The sequence below is a fragment of the Montipora capricornis genome, chromosome 13, assembly GCF_036669925.1.
Source record: "Montipora capricornis isolate CH-2021 chromosome 13, ASM3666992v2, whole genome shotgun sequence".
Lineage (NCBI taxonomy): Eukaryota > Metazoa > Cnidaria > Anthozoa > Scleractinia > Acroporidae > Montipora > Montipora capricornis.
Window position 1 is genome coordinate 21,540,000 of NC_090895.1, and position 19,758 is coordinate 21,559,757.

A 19,758-nucleotide genomic window follows, 5' to 3' on the forward strand; every position below is an offset into this window, starting at 1 on the left:
ATTGCGTTTTATCGTGAAATGTCACTTTGAACAGATCACTCGTTGCAGGTCATCGTTGTACCTTTTTGAAGATAACCCAAAACCCTAACCCTTGGCCTCAAACCAACTTTAGGCCTAGAGTTAGCCAAATAGCGGGTGTTAAATATGTTTGAAGGATTTTGCAATAAAATATGCTTTTTCGTACGGTTTAATCATTTATTATGTAAAACCCAACGATTTTATGTTGCCGTGCGTCTGTTCAGAAATTGAAAACTTTTTTTTGTTCTTACCACATTAATTGACGTCATCTGTGATCTATTACTGAACAGACACACGGCAGTATGGAATCCATTTGTTAAATACCTGCGTTTATTGACGTTCACACGTCTCCTAAAAATTAAAACCTTTTCTCTACAATTGTACTGCCTAAGACTTCTTGTAATTGTTAAAAGAGTGAGTTCCGTTTCAGATTAGCCTTAGCTAAGGTCCGTGAAAGAGTCTTGTATATTTACAATAGTAATCCTTTGTGATAAGTCCATTCGGCGTTTGAGGGACCTTACGCCCTGTAATCAAGAAAAAGCTTCCTACATACGACTAAATGTTTCATATCACTTCGATTACCTACCAAAATTTTACAACGTTTTTTCTTTCGTTCTTAAGTGCAGCTGACCAAAATGTTCTTAATGGTTAAAATAAATCCATTTGTCTTCGCTAAAAATTACAATTTCTCCTCGAAATTTCACATTTATGGGTCCTAAAATTGCGACAAGTTAACAAAAATTAACAGCCATTTTCCCCACATCTGCGCTACTTCGAAGCAAGGGTCCTATCCATGATGCCTAATTCCTGTTTTCACATAATACATGTATTGCAAATATCCGAGGAGCTCTAAAAACCTGCCTCTTAAAGAGATTAATCAATTTAAATAAATCAATGAAAACAAAATTTAGGTGCTGACTCACTTTGGATTATTTGAAAGGGAAATTTATCATCAAAGTCAAGTGTGAGGACGAAATTATTCAGGTTTCTTTTGAAAAACAGAAGAGTTAAGGTTGCTTTTTATTTTATGCGTTCAAGTCCTCCAAATTTGCGTACAGTTCATTGTCGTAAATATGCATGTTTAGCAGCCTCTGCAAAAAAAAAACACACACACACATTGAAAGATGCTTTTCTTTCGATTTAGTTTGCAAAATTACACAACAAAAGAACTCCTCCCCCCCCCCTCCACCCTCCCTCTTTGTTCAAAACAAGCAGTTATACGTCCCATACATCTCTCACACCTTTCTGCCACCTGCTCGAACCACTTATATGACGTCAAGGTGACCATACTGCTATTCCGTTAGACAGAGAAACTGCAGCCATTTTGTGGTCCCAAGTGACCATAAAAACACCATCTTTTTCGATTCGGTTTACCCTTTTTGTTTAATTAAGCAAAGCAACATAGCTGTCGATCCAGTGAGTGAAAATGCTTCGTTATGACTCGTCCGGTTTGTTTTCACCATTTTGTGATGCATGACCAAAGTGCTTTTGCCACTTACCTATTTAATCACTTGAAATACACAACAAAAACGAGCACTAAAGTATCATCCACGCTCTACGCTCCTGTTAGGTCTACACGTTCAAATTAAAGGACCACTTTTAGTGCCTTCAGTTGATACTGGGTCATGCCTCTGAGGCTATTACGTAAAAAAAGTCACAGCGATATTTTCTTTGTCTCATAATTCTTAAAGAGAAGTTTAATACAAAATAAATATTGATAAATGCCCATAAAGCCTTTGAATCAATTCACAGGACATATAGAAGTTGGCTATTGGCTTGCATTAAAATTTTATAAAGAATCTGACCTTGTGCTGGGTTTCCATTCCTTTTAGCTGTTTTGTTAAATCAGCAAAAGACGGTCTTGCTTCAGGTTCATCTTGCCAGCAATTCAACATGATTTGATACCTTGGGAATAAATTCATTACACTGTTACCTTACTTGTCCTAAAATAAGGCGTATTGAATCAAATTTTATTTATCAAGCTAACTGAAGGCTTTGAATGCAAATGTCAAGGGTATCCAAGTGTGAGATTGGAATACGTAATTTTACAATATTATTTTCGGTCATCCTTGTCGTTTGAGGCAAAATAATGACCTTGACTTTGCCTGGTGTTGGCGTCGCAAAGTGACCCTATTATTATAACATCAACTTTAAGTTTACACGACAACAAAGGCGCAAAAGCATGACTCTATTACTTTGTCATTACAATAGTGCATAGTTATATTTCAAGCAAAGTCTTGTGGACACAGTCAAAGTACTTGGTCAACGCGACCATAGAATGAAGTGACTCTCGATACACGTCCAATAAAAACGCATAATGAAGAAAATGTTACTTTGCATACATATCATAATGTGACACTTGGTGTCTACTTAAGCCTATTAAGAACTTCATGTATTACTCTATAGTTACGGTTCTGGGGTAAGGTCTTGCAGCTTTTTCAAATGAAAGAAGTGTGCTAAAAGTTATTTCGCAGTTGGCGAACGATTATTTTTCCACATTAAACTTTTTTGTGCGACATTGCCGTTGAAATAAATGACGTAAAAGTAAAAGATAAACAAAGCAGAGTGTAAAAACAAACAGAAAGGCATTTTTCTTACAAGTCATTGTCAACGTGTTGTGGTTTTGGCATTCTGTAACCTTGCTGAAGCAAATTTGCAATTTTCTTGCCATCCATCCGTGGATAAGGAGAACCACCTAGAAAGAAAAATAAAGAAGGAAATGTTCACTCGCACCCACCATCCCTGTTAACTTCCCATCCACTGCTAACCATGACGACAAAACGCATTTATGACTTAGATTAGGATACCATTGAATCCAAATTCCCTACTCAGTCTGTGTATGGGAAATATTCTAGTTAATTAATCTATTTTTTAATCAGCTGGCTTAAGGCTAATCCTTCTTTGTCTAAGTCGATTCTCACAGTGAATCTACCAAGCAAATCTGAATACCCATTCTCAAGAGGGCACTTGACACTCAATTTTGACACCCAACACGAAGTGTCCCTGCCTTTGCTACCTATTTCTAACAATGGGGTAAGGGTAAAGGTTAGAGTCATTTTAGTTCCGGGTAAATGCAACAGTTAATCGTTACCTGAGGAGCAGCATTTGGGTGACACTTCGTGACGTTAACTGTTTGTATTCCGAGACACGATTGATGTTATAATAATATGTGATCTGCTAATCACCCTTTCTCGCAATCGGAGACTGAATTTCGAAGGGCGCAGCTCAACGAGGTCGGACCGAAGGACCTGTGCTGCCGGCTAGGCGCTCGGCCCCTGAACACGACCCATGTATGACCTCGGAGCACAGCACCACAGCCTGATGGAATAGGCCGAGAGTCGATTTTGAGGAGGGAGGAAAACCGGAGTACCCGGGGAAAAACCCTCGGAGTCAGACTGAGATCGACTGAAACTCAGCCCACATACGAACCAAGGCCAGAGTTGAACCCGGGTCACAGAGGTGGGAGACACAGTTGATGACCACTAAACCACCCTGACTCCCCAAAGTCATGGTAAAAGAGCAAGGGGACACTTCGTGACGCTTATTGAAATCCGCGTGCCTCTAATTAGGTACAGTACTGGACATATCAAGTAAGCTATTTCCAAGATGCAAAGTCAAATCCAAAATCAGAATTTTACAATACTTGAAGATGTGATCTCGAAGAGGGTAAAGCAGCAAACTATTGCATGCATAGATTCTTACCTACGGTACAGATTTCATAAAGAAGAACTCCATAACTCCATCTGTTAAAGAATGAAATCACCACAGACTATCATTTTGCAGATTCAAATTTAAGGTCATGCATGGTCGAATGATAGGTCAACTCGATTTTAGACGAAACATCGCCTCTCAACCTTGAAGCGAAAACGAGTAAGTCTACTTACACGTCACTCTTTGTGGTGTATTTTCCATACAGCAGCGATTCATATGCTGTCCACTTAACTGGCAACCGACCCTGGCAGTTGAAGATAACAAACAGAATGGATTATACTTAATCGTTTTATGGTTACGACTTGGAGCAAAAAACACGTCATCTGACGCTTTTGTACCCTTTGAAGGTGAACACTTATCAAGTTGTAAGCTCGAGCTTCCTATACTTTTTTTATGTTCTAGTTTAAAACATTTTGTTACCCTTGTCTTTCTTTCATAAATGTTTTCCTGTTGCACATCTCTAGCCATTCCAAAGTCTGTTACTTTGCATGTTTCTGTTTCTCCAACCAGCACATTACGAGCAGCAAGATCTCGGTGTATGATCTGAAGTGAAGTATTTTTCACATTTTTGGTTAGTTGCAATAAATTTGACAGTAAAAAAGACATTCAGTGGTTGCGGGCATAGCTGTTTCATTGAACAACGTTAATGACATTTGCAATGACACAAGCAATGGCAAGTATCAGTGTCACTGGAGAAGTGGCAGTGGCGATCCCGGATCCAGTGATAATGGCCTATAACAGGCACATGCAGGTGTGACGGCAGCAGCAACGATAATAGAATTAACAATGGCATTGCCAACATGCAATGGCAGCATAATATGGCAATGCCAATTGTTGATAACAGATGCTTATGTTGCTATTAATAAGGCTTATACTAATGACTCCATAAACAAGACTAATATCATATCATAGATATCATATCATATCTTTCTTTACCCTTGCATTTTCGGAGTATCTTGGTGTAACTAGTTTGTCCAAGCATTTACCATCCCAACCATGATATACCACAAAGGACAGAACCACAACACCGGGAATTCCGTGTCCTGCTCGTTCTGAATAGTGTGTGGGTTGTTTTAAGTCCCGCAGGGTTTTAAACATTGAAGAGTTGTGACACAGGTAAGGTAAAAGCAAGTTCTGCTACGAGCCTAGAAGGCCCATTAGACGGGCGCCAGCTTATCTCCGCTTTCTGTAGCATGAAACAACTAGGAGTATTTCTACTCCCCCCGCCCCCACTCCTTCCTGGATGGGATGCCAGTCCATCGCATTAACTTCGCCGGTCCCCATTTATACACCTGAATGGAGAGAGGCACCGTGAGAGCAAAGTCTCTTGCCCAAGAACACAACCCATTGTCCCCGGCCGGGACCCGAACCCGGACTACTCGATCCGGAGTAGAGCGCACTAACCATGGGGTTCTTCTACGTCCTATAGGGTTGTAAACATTGAAGAATTGTGAGACAGGGCCTACGGCTTATCATCCTAATCTGAGAATACTAGATAGTTAAACCATTTTCAGATGTCATCAGAAAAGTAGCACTTTCTCCTCGGTTATTTAAAGACCCCGAGTGTTGGTATGGCCAGAGGTTTGATCCCGCAACCACCTCCCCCACAGTAACTTGGAGCTAAACCAGCTGAACCAACTGGTCGGCGGTATACTTTATTATATGCTATGCAAACTGCTAATTTTGTTTGCTGTATTAACTGCTGAAAGCCATTACACTCATGCTTACCTTTCTTAAAGATAAGTAACTCATCCCATCAGCGATTTGCCAAGCAAATTTCATCAGTTGTTGTGACGTCAGACTGGTTTGGGGTTTGATATCAGGGTCTTTGTAGTAAATGTCATTCAATCCTCGGCTCTTTCTCAGGTAACCCAACAGATCACCATAAGGGACATACTCAATCAGCACCAACAGGGGGTCTACGAGAAATATTATGACTTTTATTCAGCAGGCACTAACTCTAGCGGTCCGTTTGTTTGTCCACGTTCAGTTCTCTCATCTCCTCTCCTCTTTGTTTGATTAGGTATGTGATTCCGTGATGTCACGTTGCTTACGAGTATTTTAATTTCACGAAGATTTGACAAGTTTCACTGAACAAACCGGAAGAAAATTCAACTATTTCTTTGAGTCTTCATTCGAAATCCAAAAATAAAACAATTGTCTAAGGGCATTTCAGTGTCTTCTTTATACCAAGGGTTAGCTTTGCTCAGAAAAGAGATGACAAATCTGTTTTTAGGTCAACCGCAACATTTCATAATGTATTCGCACTCTATGCAACTAATTTCCCAAGCCATTGTTTACCGCAGCGTTTTATTAACTCGGTTTTGTCCACCTTGTGAAAGTTTCTACTCCTGCTCTCTTAAACGCCGCGTACAGGTAATTTAAGAAACGTCTTTAATAAGTTGACAACGGAAATATGGAAAGCTAGTAACGTAAATTTCAAAAACGCAGTAACTTTTGATCAAAACAGCCTATTAGGTCACCGAAAAAATGTCACGCGCCTGAGCTTTAACAAACTGATAAAACATTCCTCATCTGAATTCTTTACATAAAGCATACTAATAAAGCTTAGCTTCTTTTCTTAGGAAGCTAATGTTTTCCATCTCCACCATTTTAATTTGACCCTTTGGTCGGACTTCAGAGGGACACACTTTCTGTGGAGTGCTTTTGAAGCCCGTCAATAAACTCGCAAGTCGACATAACACTTCTGCTCGTTTCTTAAACAATACTTTAGATTGAACATTTCGCACTTTTGCAAGGCGAAGAGGGGTTCACGTTACGATTGTATTTACTATGCGATATCCTGTTGTAATGCTGAGACGAAGTTAAGGTGGGAACTGTTTTGGTTTGGAACAAGTGAGCATTCACAGAGGAGAGCTTTGTTTTTTTGCTATAGCAGGAGCATCATTGTATAATCCATTTACCAGATGCATTTACCAGTTTCAGTGACGCATCCCAATAGTTTGATAACATGTGGATGAGGCTTGAGGGTCTTCATCAGCTCAAGTTCGGATTTCAAGTCTCTCTTGTCTGACGCAGGAGCGTTTGCTAAACCAAATAAACATAAAAAAAGACAAAGGTAAAATTTGCATTAATTGTACTACGTGTACTTGTCATCAAAGCTCATTCTTGTCTCTTCGTGAGTTCGAGGTCAAATTCAAGTAAATTATTGCCAAACGCAAGGTGTAAGAAATAACAGAAAATTTCTCTCAAAGTACGCCGTAGCTACATTCGCGGATTACACATGTTTGTTCTCTACACAACGAAGGACTGACCGTTGGTTCCTAAACCAAAACTATTAAGAAAAAAGAATTTTACCTTTCAGCATTTTAACAGCCACAGTTGTTGTGCCAGAATGGAATGGAAGGTTCTTTGCCGTTCCCTTGGCAACCTGGCCAAAAGCACCTTTACCAACGATTTTCTCCACTTTGACGTCTTTTCTTGTTACTTCCCATGACCCTTTTCTTATATCAAGGGGTGTATATTCAACATTTCGAGCCGAGTTATTAGGGCCACTTGGTCCTACGTCATAATGGGTAGTCCCTTGTAAGGGCATGTCTGCAGGTTCAATGGGGATAGTTAACTGCTGATAAGAACTACTTGGTGGATCGTTAGTAGGACTAAGCTCTTCCATCGCAACTTCGTTCTGACAAAAAAAAAAAAAATGACGCACCCGGGTTAAGTTTCCTTGGTAACCGTTAGTATGCTTCATTATTCTTCAAAAATAAACTAACTGCAGGCAGTCGTAGCTCAGTTGCTTAATGCGCAGCTTTCAGAGCGAGAGGTCCCCGGCTCGATCCTCGGTGACTTCAAGGTCTGTTTCGACTTTCCTCTGATCCGTGTGGCTGTAGCTTTAAATGTCCTTAAAACGGAGCACTGACAGAGAAAGGGGAGTAAAGGGAGCACGGTCGGCTTCCATTGATACCAGTTTCGTGACCGAAGGAACTACCGGCATTAAATAAAGTGACTTTTCCTTTACTTTGCATTTAAGAAAAGCAAAGACTCTATCATCACAGTTGCGAGCAACGTAAGCAGTTAATTAAAGGACTCAGACCCATGGCAATGTGATTGCACTGGATTGCTTAACCATATTCGGGAAATAAGGCCATCTTAGAGCTGGTCAGCCTGACGAGCTAACGGTACCATATCCTGCAGGAGATGAATAAATAATTGGGAAATTTCTGAAACATATGTTTTGAGCAGCGCTTGCAATGACTCTTGGCGATAATGATCGATTAGAGCAATTACAATGACACTTCAAAATGTCCTTCAACTGTTACAATCAATAGGTAAAATAGATATAGGAAACGAGTACAGTCAACTCTCTCTTAACGGACACCTCTATAAGACGGACGCCTGGTGCTGGTCCCGGCCGTTTCTTAGTCATTTTACTATAACCAAACTCTCTATAAGACGGACACCTCCATAAGACGGACAACGGACACTTTGAAATCGTCAACGTACACTTGTGAGGATCTGAATGTGACCGAAAATTACGATTTAGGGAAGACGAGTTCTTGTACGTGACTATTTTTAACACCAGACGTTTAATTGACAGCTCTTATCTTGTTGACGCCTCCTGAAATTTGTTGTTTCACGTGTTAACCGCGGACTAACAGCTCCAGATATCGCCAAGGAAGTCGATGTTTTACAGGCAATAAGGTGGATCAAGCAGGCCTAGGATGAGGTACCAAAAGAAATTGTTCAGAAGTGCTTCGAGTTAATGTGGATTTCCCAATGTGGTACAGAATAACGAGAGATCTGAGGAAGAAGAGGATCAAGAATACGCAGAGCTTGTACGACGAATTAGTGAAGGCGAGACAACAGCTGGAGAATACGTAACTGCTGACCAAGAGATTCCATCATGTGAGCCTCCTGTTCATATCACCCTCCCCAACTAGCGACAACGACTAAGGGATGAAGCCATCGATCTCTATCAAAAAGAATCCGAGGAACCTGCCAGCAAAGTTGTAGTGGTTGCAGAAAGTGACGAAGAAGGCCAAGTTGTGGACACTGAACCGCCGGATCCAACCATCAAATCCCCTACAGAAGCTTTTAGACTAGTTGACGACCTAAAGGAATTCCTCGTATCAAAATTAAGCAGCGTTGGTCAGCGCATTTAGTATTTTAAACTGTTGCACCTGAAACAATCCACGATCACAGATTTCTTTTCTTCTTAAGTGCATGTCCACCAAAGCCATGGCTGTTAGAAGCTATTAACTTAACTTGCTTTTACCAATATTTTTTTTAAATAGAAAAACTGACATATTTTTGAACACAGTGCCGCGAAAGACAGTCCTAAGTCAAGGTGGTTATGTTCCCTTTTGCAGAATGTACTGTTTACTGTTTGTAATACGACAAGAGACTCAATTTTGTAAATGTTTTTGTTCCATTTTGTGGGTTTTCGTTCAAGTAGATAAGTGAAAAAAAACTTTAAACAGACGCGTATTCACTGTGCACACAGGTTCAGCATTATTATCTTAAAATTCCTGGGGTCAACTCTCTATGAGCAGGAAACCTCTCAAAGAAAAACATCTGAGGCGGTCCCGATGGTGTGCGTCTTAGAGAGAGTTGACTGTACATTAATTAACCTAGAATATCGAGGTTTTTCTACGTTGTGAAATAATCAACTCATGCTTTAACTTGCTGGAAATGGCAAAAGGTGTTTCAGCAATAGAAAAAAACAATATCAGTCTATTAAATCATTTTGCATTTTTGCTTTTAAAACTCACGTCGTAAATTCTTCTATCTTTATCTTCTGCGACCTTGTATGCCCTAACGACACATCGAAGAGTACGCAAACATGTTAGTTCTTCAAATTTAGCCTGCGTTTATTATTACTACTTCTTTCTTTTCCTTTTTTAAGTAATTGCCACGAAAGAAATGAAACATCGTTTCGGACAGGCGAGTTCATTTATGGGAGAACCAAAAAGAATACGGGAGGGGACAAAATAGGTGATTTTCAGGTTACGTCATCACCTTTTTTCGGGTGGGCGAGAACAAAAGGTCTCTCATGAGCTCCTTTTGGTTGTGCGTCACCATTTGAGCATTGTACCATTGCGATCTCGCACCCGCAAAGATTCGTTGCAAACTTCTCGCAGACGAAGGTCGTTTCGAAAACAGCTTTTGTTTTAAAGCAAGATTAATTCAAATATTTCCGATGATGGGAAATGTTCGTCAGTATCTTTTCTGCCATAGGGCAGTTGACACTATACGTCTGCCGCTCCCCTTTAATTTTTTCCCTTAACAAAGAAAACAGCTTTCCTCGATTTGTCAATGTTTTTTTCTTTTTACTCTAAACATTTATACTTTTTTTTGTGCCCTTGATGCAACACAGTGACTGATATAGTACTAAACGTTAACAGGAAACTGCAACTTACCCCATAACGTTGAGGCAGACATCTTATATTTATGTTCAATGGCCAAAAGAAAAAAAGCAAATATATATATATATATATATATCAAAATACCTACCTTTTCTTTCTACAAAGGCCTAACAAAAGAAGATCAGATTTGCAATAAGTACAAAAGAATGGAGAGTACAATTCTGGCAGAAACATCAAACTATTTACCAAGCTTTCTGTGCTGCCAGGCTATGACCAGTATTAGAACAATGATGATTGAAACAAGAACTCCAATAATTACCAACAGAGTTCTGTCGCACGCGCATTGGAATTCTGTGAAGATAAATATGGAATAACATAAAAAAGCAAAAAGACGGAAAAAAAAACATTATACTACTAGCAAGAGTTCCCAAAGTTGCATAAAAGTGTTTCATGGAAGGGCAAAAGAGTGGACTTTATAACAACCATTAGCGGAAGAATTATCCAAGATTATGTTGTTTGTGCAATAAAAGATCGCAAGAACACGCACGATATGGATTAATTGATAGTCTAGATGTTTTGAAGGTTCGGCTAAAGGCACGTCAACCAGTATGCGTACGTACCCATAGGGAAATCTTTGTTGACATTTTTGCCTCTTTAACTGAGTACACTCTTTTCCTTTTGCTGCCAATTACTACTCTTATTCAAATATAGTTAAACAGACCCATCCTTGCCTCGTCCACGCATTCTCCAACCGAGCACAAACCTCTCCGACCTATCTTTCTCGGAAGGTATAATCTGGCTACGCTATCTCGCGGATGATGAACATTGTATGTCACGGGTTAGATATTTCTCGTCTTTCTATCAAGCTCTTTCAACTGTCTCTTATTCCAGTCAATGAATACTGCAGAGTATATAAGGATGGACACTACCCACATATTAATTCCTTTTATCATATTACCACATTAAGTTTTCATTTCAGCAGTTTTTCCAAACGCCACATGCATTCTTTTGTCGGGCTGGTTTTCATTTCTTCGCACACAACCCTGTCAGATTCCATAATACCCATATATTTTTATGGCGGCTGCCTTCTTCATCGTGTGACTTTATTTGTCTTTCCCCATGCAGGCAATATGATTCCATCAGATGTTGTTTATTTTTACTTTTCCTTTCCCGTAACGTGAGTTTGCATAGTTGTCAATTCCAAAATTCATGCAGATATCTTCACTATAAACAAAGATTCTGCGGGGGCTAGTGACTCAAGGCCCTGGTCACGCTACTCTCCACTAGGAAATGAAAACGTTTGATGGTCATTCCTTCATACCTGTTGGTTGAGAGCTTCGTGGTGGGGTGGACGTGAGAGTGCTAGTCCCAGGTGAGAGAAGAGTCAAATGTCCAACTTGATAAGTACCAAAAGTGCCATCAGAAATGGCAGCTTCAAAATTTGAAATTCCCTCACTAGGGATCACGGCATTTTTAAAGTAAATCGTAAAGGATACAATTACACTGCCAGTCCTGAAAACAAAGAGGAAAAAAAGAAAAGAATAAATCGCCGTCGAAATAACTAAAGTAGGTTCCATCTACCAACCTCAATCCTGTCACTTCAGTCCTGACATAATTGTCGTCATTCTGGTATGCTTTATCCATCTAACAAATGTAAAACCAAAACACTTGTTTAAAAATAAGACAAATGGAGTGTTGACTCTTGAAAACAGATGACCAGTATGATTGCTTTGCTCAGTTCATTCAACAACCATTGTTGTACTATTCTTCCATCTTAACCTTCTGAAATTGTGGCAATCCTTATAAAGGAATACCTCTTACTTCAGTTTTATTCCTAGTTGTGATCAGAATCGTTAATAACTAATTATACACAAAAATTATAAGATTTCCAAAACAAATAGATGACTAATAAAGTGTTTGTTTAGCAATGGCTTAGTTTATTGAACATTTAGCATTGCAATCTCTTCACTTGGGGGCGCTTTTGAACAAAGAATTCCTAACCCTCGAAAATAAAATAAAAAAACCATAGGAACTTCTTATCAAAGAAATTATGTACACTTTGAATAAATGAATAACTGATATTCTATCGTCCGTCAATTACATTAGATTACATACGAGAGATTTTAAAAATGCACCTCTGACACAAATGAATCCACCAGTTGTTTTGAAACTTGGTTACTCAAATCTCTGTATTCTGACAAAAAGTCTTCCATTATCGTCAGGTCCGCATAAACTTGGTTTGCTAAAATGGGACGAGGCAAACATTTGATTCCCCCTTGATTCAAAATTCAAATCCTAGACCAACAGTTATGAATCTTTTCTTTGTTTAAAGCACTGTTTGGCACAACAACAACAATCTTTATTTACAACATCAATACGAGCATTCAGACCTGACCCACAAATAGCTTCTCCGGCAGTAACTATTAGTTCTTAACTATTAATTGAAAAGCTTGATCTCCTGAACATGGAGTTAGGTTACGTTATCTTAAAGTGTTCAAATAGCACAAATGAAAGTTCACTGGATGACAAACAAGCAAAAAAAACTGAACTGGCTTTACAAATTTTCTAATGTATGAATAATATTGCACCGGCTAACAGTACAAGCCGGCTTCAAGAAAATGTGGTTCCTAATGGAAAGTGAAACCACACTGTATGGACTCCAGTACTTTAAGTTACTTACTGAGGTGTCGATTGATGTCCGATGGATGGCTGAAAGCTCATTGAATCACTTTAATTAAGGTCACAATAGACAGTAGAGGAATTGTATACAAGGGAACCATGTAATAGTCCATCCTATTGTATTCTTACTTCGTTATTAGCTCTTTTTCTGTTACCTGTGCGCGGATATTTGTATGTAAACACGGTGTCGCACCCTGGTCAGGGATTTTCTCTTTCCTTGTGTGGGCCCAATTCCATTAGTAGGGCCAACGCTCACATGGTCTATATGGGTAGAAAACTAGTACTCTACATTACACTCTAATAGTTAAGTCTGTTGAAATATAAGTGCTACACGGCCAACGTTTGCAAAAACGTAACCCTTCCTTGCGAATGAAGATAAGTTTGTGTATGTATGTCCACCACTTAAACAAATATGTCTTGGCAACTTTATAGGTCATGTGGTGTACACAAATCTGGTCGCACAGAGTTTGACGCATAAGCATTCATCCTCAAAGTTTAATTTACCTTGGTAAATGATACGGTGAAGCACAATATTTGCAATGCCTCTCAAACAAGTTATTTAAAGGCCTGAGTTAAAGTAATTAATGTTAATACAACCACTTACTTGGTTGTCCTGTAGAGGTAGACGTAGCTGTGGTAGTTTCGTCTAGCAATAAAAAAAGAACACCAGGAAGCTCTCAGTGCCGGATAATGACATCAACACTTGTAACGAATTCTTTTCATAGTAAGTAAGCTCTACTGCATGACAATAATTGCGATTCGTGTTGCTTCGTAAGCTTACTACTGCATGACGTTGAGAGTGGTAGTGATAATGTTAAGGGTCTTAAACACGATTTTATACCCTGATACTATGACAGTTACGTTTCAATGGATCATAGGGAAACACTATTCGAGTATAATGACATTATGATGTGATTGGCTTTTCTACAAACAGGATTTTACACAACGCTTACAAATCAAGTGAAACGTTGTATAATTAATAGATAGATTCCACGTTACATTGCGTCTGTTAAGTAATAGACCAAAGATGACATCAAAATCAAAAGTTTTTTTCTTTTTTTTTTTTTTTAACGATAACGTCAGCTATGTATCGGTCGTCTTGTATATCATAGTTAAGAACCAATCAAAGTACGTGCATTATTGATCTCCTTATATAAACAGGTGTTTCGTCTTTATAACTAAATGTTAACAGCACTACCCGCTTAGGTTACTGAGTCAAATGTTTTTTTTTTTGCTGGTAAGAAAGTGCCAAAGAAATGTCGCTTTACACGTTTTGCTCAGTACTAGGTGATTTTTATCAAATATCATAGAGGCCCTATTAGGCGGGTCTTGGTATCCCGTATCTCATTAATTTTTGGCCGAAATTTCCCGTATCCCCTTAAAATCTACGGTTTGTATCCCTATAACGCTAGTTACTACTGATAACGCCATTGTGCCCCTGAGGGGGAGAAGGAAGGTATTCGCTGGAGAGGCCGATACATTGATAGACACTGTTCAAATTGATGGAAAATGCAAATAATCGCATTTGTAAATATCATTTTCACTTCTTGAGCCTTCTATATTGGCTAACGAGCTTGATTTATTGTTTTAAACAATGACAATTTTGATGCTCGGTGTCCCGGAATCTCTCCTTTAAATATCTTGTATCTGGTAAATATCCCATATCCCTATAATTTGTTTACCTTAATATCCTGTATCCCGATAACCCTTACTCGGCCTAACATTCGAGAGTCAATTCCAGATCAGGATATCCTTTTCTTTCAACGAGAAATTTGATAAGTTGCAGTACAATCGTGGACACGATTGCTGCCAGGAAGTCAATAAAACACGAGCAAGCCAGCGTTATCCCCCCTACCCTCATCCCCTTACATAAATTCCGGAAACATTCGGAAATGCTGGAGTTGGCGTCAACATTGCTTGTGGTGGAGGGAGGGGAGGGAAGGGAGCTCTTAAGAGGCTACTATGCGGATATTTAATATAAAAGTTATTAAGGCACTAGCTCCTTTAAATAAAGCAATTTTGGCGATCATTATTGAAGATTTCCCAGAAAATTGTGGCCACCATCGTAGATCTGGAGATAAGAACTCTTCAAATGTTGGTATATCTAATACTTGTTTCAAAACTCAGGCGAGCTTAATAAAGGGGCTTCGATTTGAACAATACCAAGAATAGTGTTAAAGAAAATTGAAATTAATTACAAACGGTGTAAAACAGTGTATACCAGTTTTTAGAAGACTTATAAGTCAGCTTCTGCAGGTACCGGAGCAGAAAATAAGTGAAACAAAAGAATCAAAGACAGAAAACAAAACAACTCCAAATTAAGACTAATCCCAAGTGACCAAAAACACAATGCTTACCGGTACCTGTAGAAAGACACAAAAATAAGAGTAAGTAGTCGATCACATGCCTTGTTGGACCTCTTTATTATCTTTATAAGCAAAATTTAGCCTGCAAAAGCCAGTTCACTCTTAAATCTTTTGGTTGCTTATCAGCAATCTTGAGGATGGGTGATATCGAAACATACCAAAAAAAGATTGCTCTTGACAAATTGCAGACTTGCGCAGAAAAAATAAAACCTTAACGGGAATTAAAAGGTTAAAACGTTTTTGTTTAAAACATGGAAATTAGTACCTTTAAATAATCTGAAAAGATGAATGCAAAAGAAAGCCTTCAACTTATATTAAGGTGATTCTCTTGTTTTGCGCCACGCTTCATTGGAAGCCATCTTGGAATTCGCCCAGTTCTTTCGCGGAAAAGATCATATGAGGCAGAAATTTCCGCCTTGCACCCTCCGCCACCCCCCTCTTTTAATGGTGTTATTTAATCTTCCCGGTCACGCACCGGTGGCTCAGTTGGTTGAGCATCGGGCTGTCATGCGGGAGGTCGTGAGTTCGACTCCGGCCGGGCCAATCCTCAGGTCTTAAAATAACTGAGGAGAATGTGCTGCCTTTGTAATTACATCTGCAAATGGTTAGAATTTCAAGTCTTCTCGGATAAGCACTGTAAACCGGAGGTCCTGTCTCATAACCCTTGTAGGAAATTAAGTAGTATGGGACGTTAAAGAACCCACTCACTATTCGATAAGAGTAGGGGCCGTAGTCCCCGGTGTTGTGGTCTGACCTAATCTGGACGGGGGCATCTTTCACTTCCTAAAAATAAATTGTAAACTGTTTAATAAGCAGTCTGGCTAAAGTCCCCCGAAAAACATTGTAGATTAGTCCTGAAAAGCCCCGAGGGGAGAGACTAATCGCTTCACTTCCCTTCACTTCACTTCACTCGTACCTAAATAAAGGAAAGGCTGGAAAGTAATTTCCAGCTTACCTCACATCTCGCCGATAAAATCACACTTCTCCGGAATCAGTCACTCTCAAACTCCGACTATGGCCACACGGATAAATTTACTTCTCCTTGACCAAGTTTCAAGGTCCAGAGAGTATCCATTGCTGAGAAACAGCGAAAAATATTCAAATTTTCAAAATCCTTTGAGGCTCGCTTGCAACGAATTTTGACACGGCTGATCAACCGTTTTCTTGAGCCTCGATACGGTGAGAGCAAATAAGTTGCAAGCGAGCCTCGAAGGATTTTGAAAATTTGAATATTTTTCGCTGTTTCTCAGCAATGGATACTCTTTGGACCTTGAAACTTTTGATCAAGGAGAAGTAAATTTATCCGTGTGGCCATCGCCGGAGTTTGAGCGTGACTGATGCCGGAGAAGTGTGATTTTATCGGCGAGATGTGAGGTAAGCTAGAAATTACTTTCCAGCCTTTCCTTTATTTAGGTACGAGTGACAAGTCGGGAATTTGAGAAGTCGCTTAAATCGCATTCAATCAGGCAAATAAGAAAACAACAAGCGAGAAATTCACCACGACAATAAAGTACGACTTTTTTATTGAGAACTCTTGCGGGTAAATATCCGTAAAGTTTTTTATCGAGATTCTCATACAAATCCTTGTGATTGTTTACCTTCCGATTCTGGGCGGCCTGTGCTGTAAGTTTACACTTATTATTTCGTCGCAAGCGGTTTTGAAATAGTCCGAGAGCAAATGTAATGAAATATAGTCCCGTGGGAAGTATTGCTTAGTTCCAGTGTAGAAGTGTTGTTTGGGGTCGAGGAAATATGAAAAGTTTTGGGGCCAAGATTGCAACTTAGTTAGACGGAATTTAAGGGGGGTCCTATTGCTGACATGGGAAAGCCAGTATGGAAAAGAGGCTGCATCATAAATTACCCCGTAACTTCCATGAAAATGGCTGTAATCAGGCCAAATTTGGCTGCTTAATAAATTCTAATGATTTTGAGGCCAATGAATAGATTTGTCAAGTAAAGCTATGATAGCAATTGTGTAGAGAAGCCTGAAAAATTCAGGACTTCAACGGGGGTTGAACCTTTGACCCCGCCATACCGGGTCCGACGCTCTAACCAACAGAGCCATGAAGCCACAGACGTTAGGAGATTGTCATTTGTGGGTTCTATTTTTTCCGCGAGGAATGAATCAATGAACGAAATAACATATGAAATAATTATATGCTAAACTGCGGATATGAAATCAAGTAAATCTATGATTCTCGCAGTTGTAATATATGGACGCAATTTTAGCAGTAGCTTTACTTGAAAGAAGTGAGAAGGGAAAGGTGACTTGCTAGAAGATGTTTGAGGGAGCCAATGATACCATTCTGACAGACCCTTGTAACTTGCGTAAAAATCAGCAGCCCGATGATAAAACCAAAAGAGATAATTATGGAGCAGTTTGTTTGTCAGCTATACCAACCAAAGTCTGACATCACAACTGCCAAATATCTTAGAGGGTCCATTTTTCGAAAGAACAGTGCAAAATCCGAGAGACTGCCTCCAACACAAGCTGCCTTAGAACAAGCCATTTTGTGATGCATTTTCAGTTGTTGATTTGGAACAACGATAATGGACCATTTGCCTTACTTCCAACACCAAGCAATTACGGATGGACGGTGGAGGATGATGAATGGGTACCTGCGGTACCTGCTCGATCTCATGGTCTATCTTATCACTTCTATGCTGATGATACACAGCTATATTTATCTTTTGAAACGTCATCGCCTGAGGATATGTCAACATGTACATCTGCCCTTGAAGGTTGTGTTAAAGATATTGACCTTTGGATGTTAAATAACAAGCTGAAGCTGAACAGTGGGAAGACTGAAATTATAGTTTTTTCATCCTCCTATCGCCCACGTCCTGCGTTAAAAAACCTGGTGATTGCCTCTGACACTGTTGACTGTTCAACTACTGCTAAAAATATTGGGGTTATTTTTAATAACCCTCTATCGATGTTGCCGCACGTTACTGCTGTTTGCAAGTCTTCGTTCTTTCATTTACGCAATATTTTTAAGATTCGCAAGTTTCTTTCTTACGATACATGTAAAACTCTAATTCATGCCTTTGTTACTGCAAGGATCGACTATTGTAACTCATTGCTCTACGGTCAGCCTAAATGTATCTTGAAACGTTTACAGAGTGTCCTAAATAGTGCTGCTAGGCTTATTCGCCTCACTAGTAGATATGAGCATGTTACGCCGTTGCTTATCCAACTTCATTGGCTACCAATTGAACAAAGAATAACTTTCAAAATTGCAGTAATTACATTTAAGGCGCTTCATGGTGCTGCACCTAGCTATATCACTGATCTCATCAAGCCTTATACACCTGGTAGACTTTTTAGATCCTCCAATCAATTTTTACTTTCTACATCTAAATTTAATCTTAAAACTTATGGTGGCCGGTCTTTTACTATTGCCGCACCTTCTTTTTGGAATGCACTTTCATTCGAACTTAGATCTTGTAATTCCCTTTCTTCTTTTAAATCTATGCTCAAGACTTGGCTTTTTAAAATTGGTTATGATGTTGCATAGGATGACAATGTAGTTTTGTAATTTTGTAGGTTTAGGATTTTGTTGTAATTTTTATTATGTAAAGCGCTTTTGGACCATTGGGAATTTTTATAGAATGACAATGTAGTTTTAGGATTTTGTTGTTATTTTTATCATGTAAAGCGCTTTTGGACCATTGGGAATAAGTGCTCTATAAATACTGTATATTATTATTATTATTATTATTATCTGTTATATTGAATAGCTTTGCAGTTTACAATTTGTTTTGAAACTTGCTGCGGACAGTGTCTAGGCAACAGTTCCTGGACTGAAAAAAAAGAATGTGTGTTTCATTGTCTTAAACTGTAGAATTTTTTGGTGATTTCACAGTTCTGTGATATGATCCACTTCTGACAGTTGGTTAGCACTTTAGTAACATCTTTCTTGTGGGCTAGATCAGAGAGTTCTTTCTTTAGCGTGGTGTTGAAATCTCCCAGGAAGTTAAACACTATATTGGTTTGCTTGATCTCGTAGTCGGAATAGAGTTTTCGGAGACCCAGTCTTAAATCCAAGTACTTTCTCTTCTTATTATTATTATTATTATTATTATTATTATTATTATTATTATTATTATTATTATTATTATTATAACAGCCCTTGCACCAGACCCCGAAGCTGTAAAACAGCTTGTCAAGTAAAGATCATTTTTATGAAAGGGCCAGCTGAACAGAAGTAGGTCGTGGGTTCAATTCCCACCCTGGTCAGAGTTTTTCTCTGTCCTTGTGTGGGCCCATTTCCATCTGTAGGGCTAACGCTCACATGGTTCATATGGGATTGAAATCTAGCACTTCACATTACACTCTATTCAGTTAACTCTGTTTAAAATATAAGTGCTACACGGCCAACGTTTGTATAAACGTAACCTTTCCTTGTATTTGTAGGTATTGGATGTGAAGGATGGTTAAAAATGGGAAACAAGATATTTTCAATAGCAGAGTCACTCCAACCCGGCCTGAACAGACCCCGAAAAACATGGTAGCACAAAACCTTCTTAGGGTTAGGGCAACGACACTCTATGGCGGTAAAACAAGAAACTATGAATCTCCGGAACAGCCTTCCAAGAGCCGAACCTTGAAGATGTAAGAGCGTACTCTACCAGAACCTTAGAGTCTAAGGCCTTGT

At 39.2% G+C, this 19,758-nt stretch overlaps 2 protein-coding genes across 5 annotated transcripts in view; both read right to left on the reverse strand.

Annotated features, from left to right (window-relative positions):
* On the reverse strand, positions 1 to 13,970 carry LOC138030110 (proto-oncogene tyrosine-protein kinase receptor Ret-like). Of its 4 annotated transcripts, XM_068877990.1 has the most exons (15): positions 13,339 to 13,970; positions 12,191 to 12,297; positions 11,641 to 11,699; positions 11,377 to 11,567; positions 10,295 to 10,406; positions 9,462 to 9,504; positions 7,048 to 7,375; positions 6,667 to 6,777; positions 5,458 to 5,648; positions 4,150 to 4,272; positions 3,903 to 3,973; positions 3,721 to 3,761; positions 2,617 to 2,713; positions 1,824 to 1,923; positions 1 to 1,109 (listed from the first exon to the last, which is right to left on the reverse strand). In XM_068877990.1, exons 7-15 carry the CDS (start codon positions 7,361 to 7,363, stop codon positions 1,044 to 1,046), a joined length of 1,116 nt encoding a protein of 371 aa, XP_068734091.1. In that variant the 5' UTR covers positions 7,364 to 7,375; positions 9,462 to 9,504; positions 10,295 to 10,406; positions 11,377 to 11,567; positions 11,641 to 11,699; positions 12,191 to 12,297; positions 13,339 to 13,970; the 3' UTR covers positions 1 to 1,043. The 4 variants fall into 4 exon arrangements, with proteins under 4 accessions (XP_068734091.1, XP_068734090.1, XP_068734092.1 ...); XM_068877989.1 differs by having other exon boundaries at positions 9,462 to 10,222; positions 10,302 to 11,567; XM_068877991.1 differs by lacking the exons at positions 10,295 to 10,406; positions 11,377 to 11,567; positions 11,641 to 11,699; positions 12,191 to 12,297; positions 13,339 to 13,970 and having other exon boundaries at positions 7,048 to 7,287; positions 9,462 to 9,654.
* LOC138030695 (uncharacterized) overlaps positions 10,294 to 19,758 on the reverse strand; it is a 27,251-nt gene continuing 17,786 nt past the window's right edge. The window contains exons 7-12 of the mRNA XM_068878575.1: positions 15,092 to 15,097; positions 13,339 to 13,380; positions 12,191 to 12,297; positions 11,641 to 11,699; positions 11,377 to 11,567; positions 10,294 to 10,406 (exon numbers count right to left, since the gene is read on the reverse strand). Coding sequence (XP_068734676.1) covers positions 10,294 to 10,406; positions 11,377 to 11,567; positions 11,641 to 11,699; positions 12,191 to 12,297; positions 13,339 to 13,380; positions 15,092 to 15,097 — 518 coding nt within the window. The remainder of the gene's footprint in view (positions 10,407 to 11,376; positions 11,568 to 11,640; positions 11,700 to 12,190; positions 12,298 to 13,338; positions 13,381 to 15,091; positions 15,098 to 19,758) is intronic.

Bases quoted from the DNA above. Each gene is read 5' to 3' on its own strand.
- LOC138030110 (XM_068877988.1), bottom strand. From the start codon at position 7,441: ATGAAGCATACTAACGGTTACCAAGGAAACTTAACCCGGGTGCGTCAT. The intron at 5,649-6,666 runs GTAAATGCATCT...TATTTCTCGTAG, and splicing joins GGGATGCGTCACTGAAACTG to ACCCCCTGTTGGTGCTGATT. The intron at 3,762-3,902 runs GTAAGTAGACTT...ATTCTTTAACAG, and splicing joins TACACCACAAAGAGTGACGT to ATGGAGTTATGGAGTTCTTC.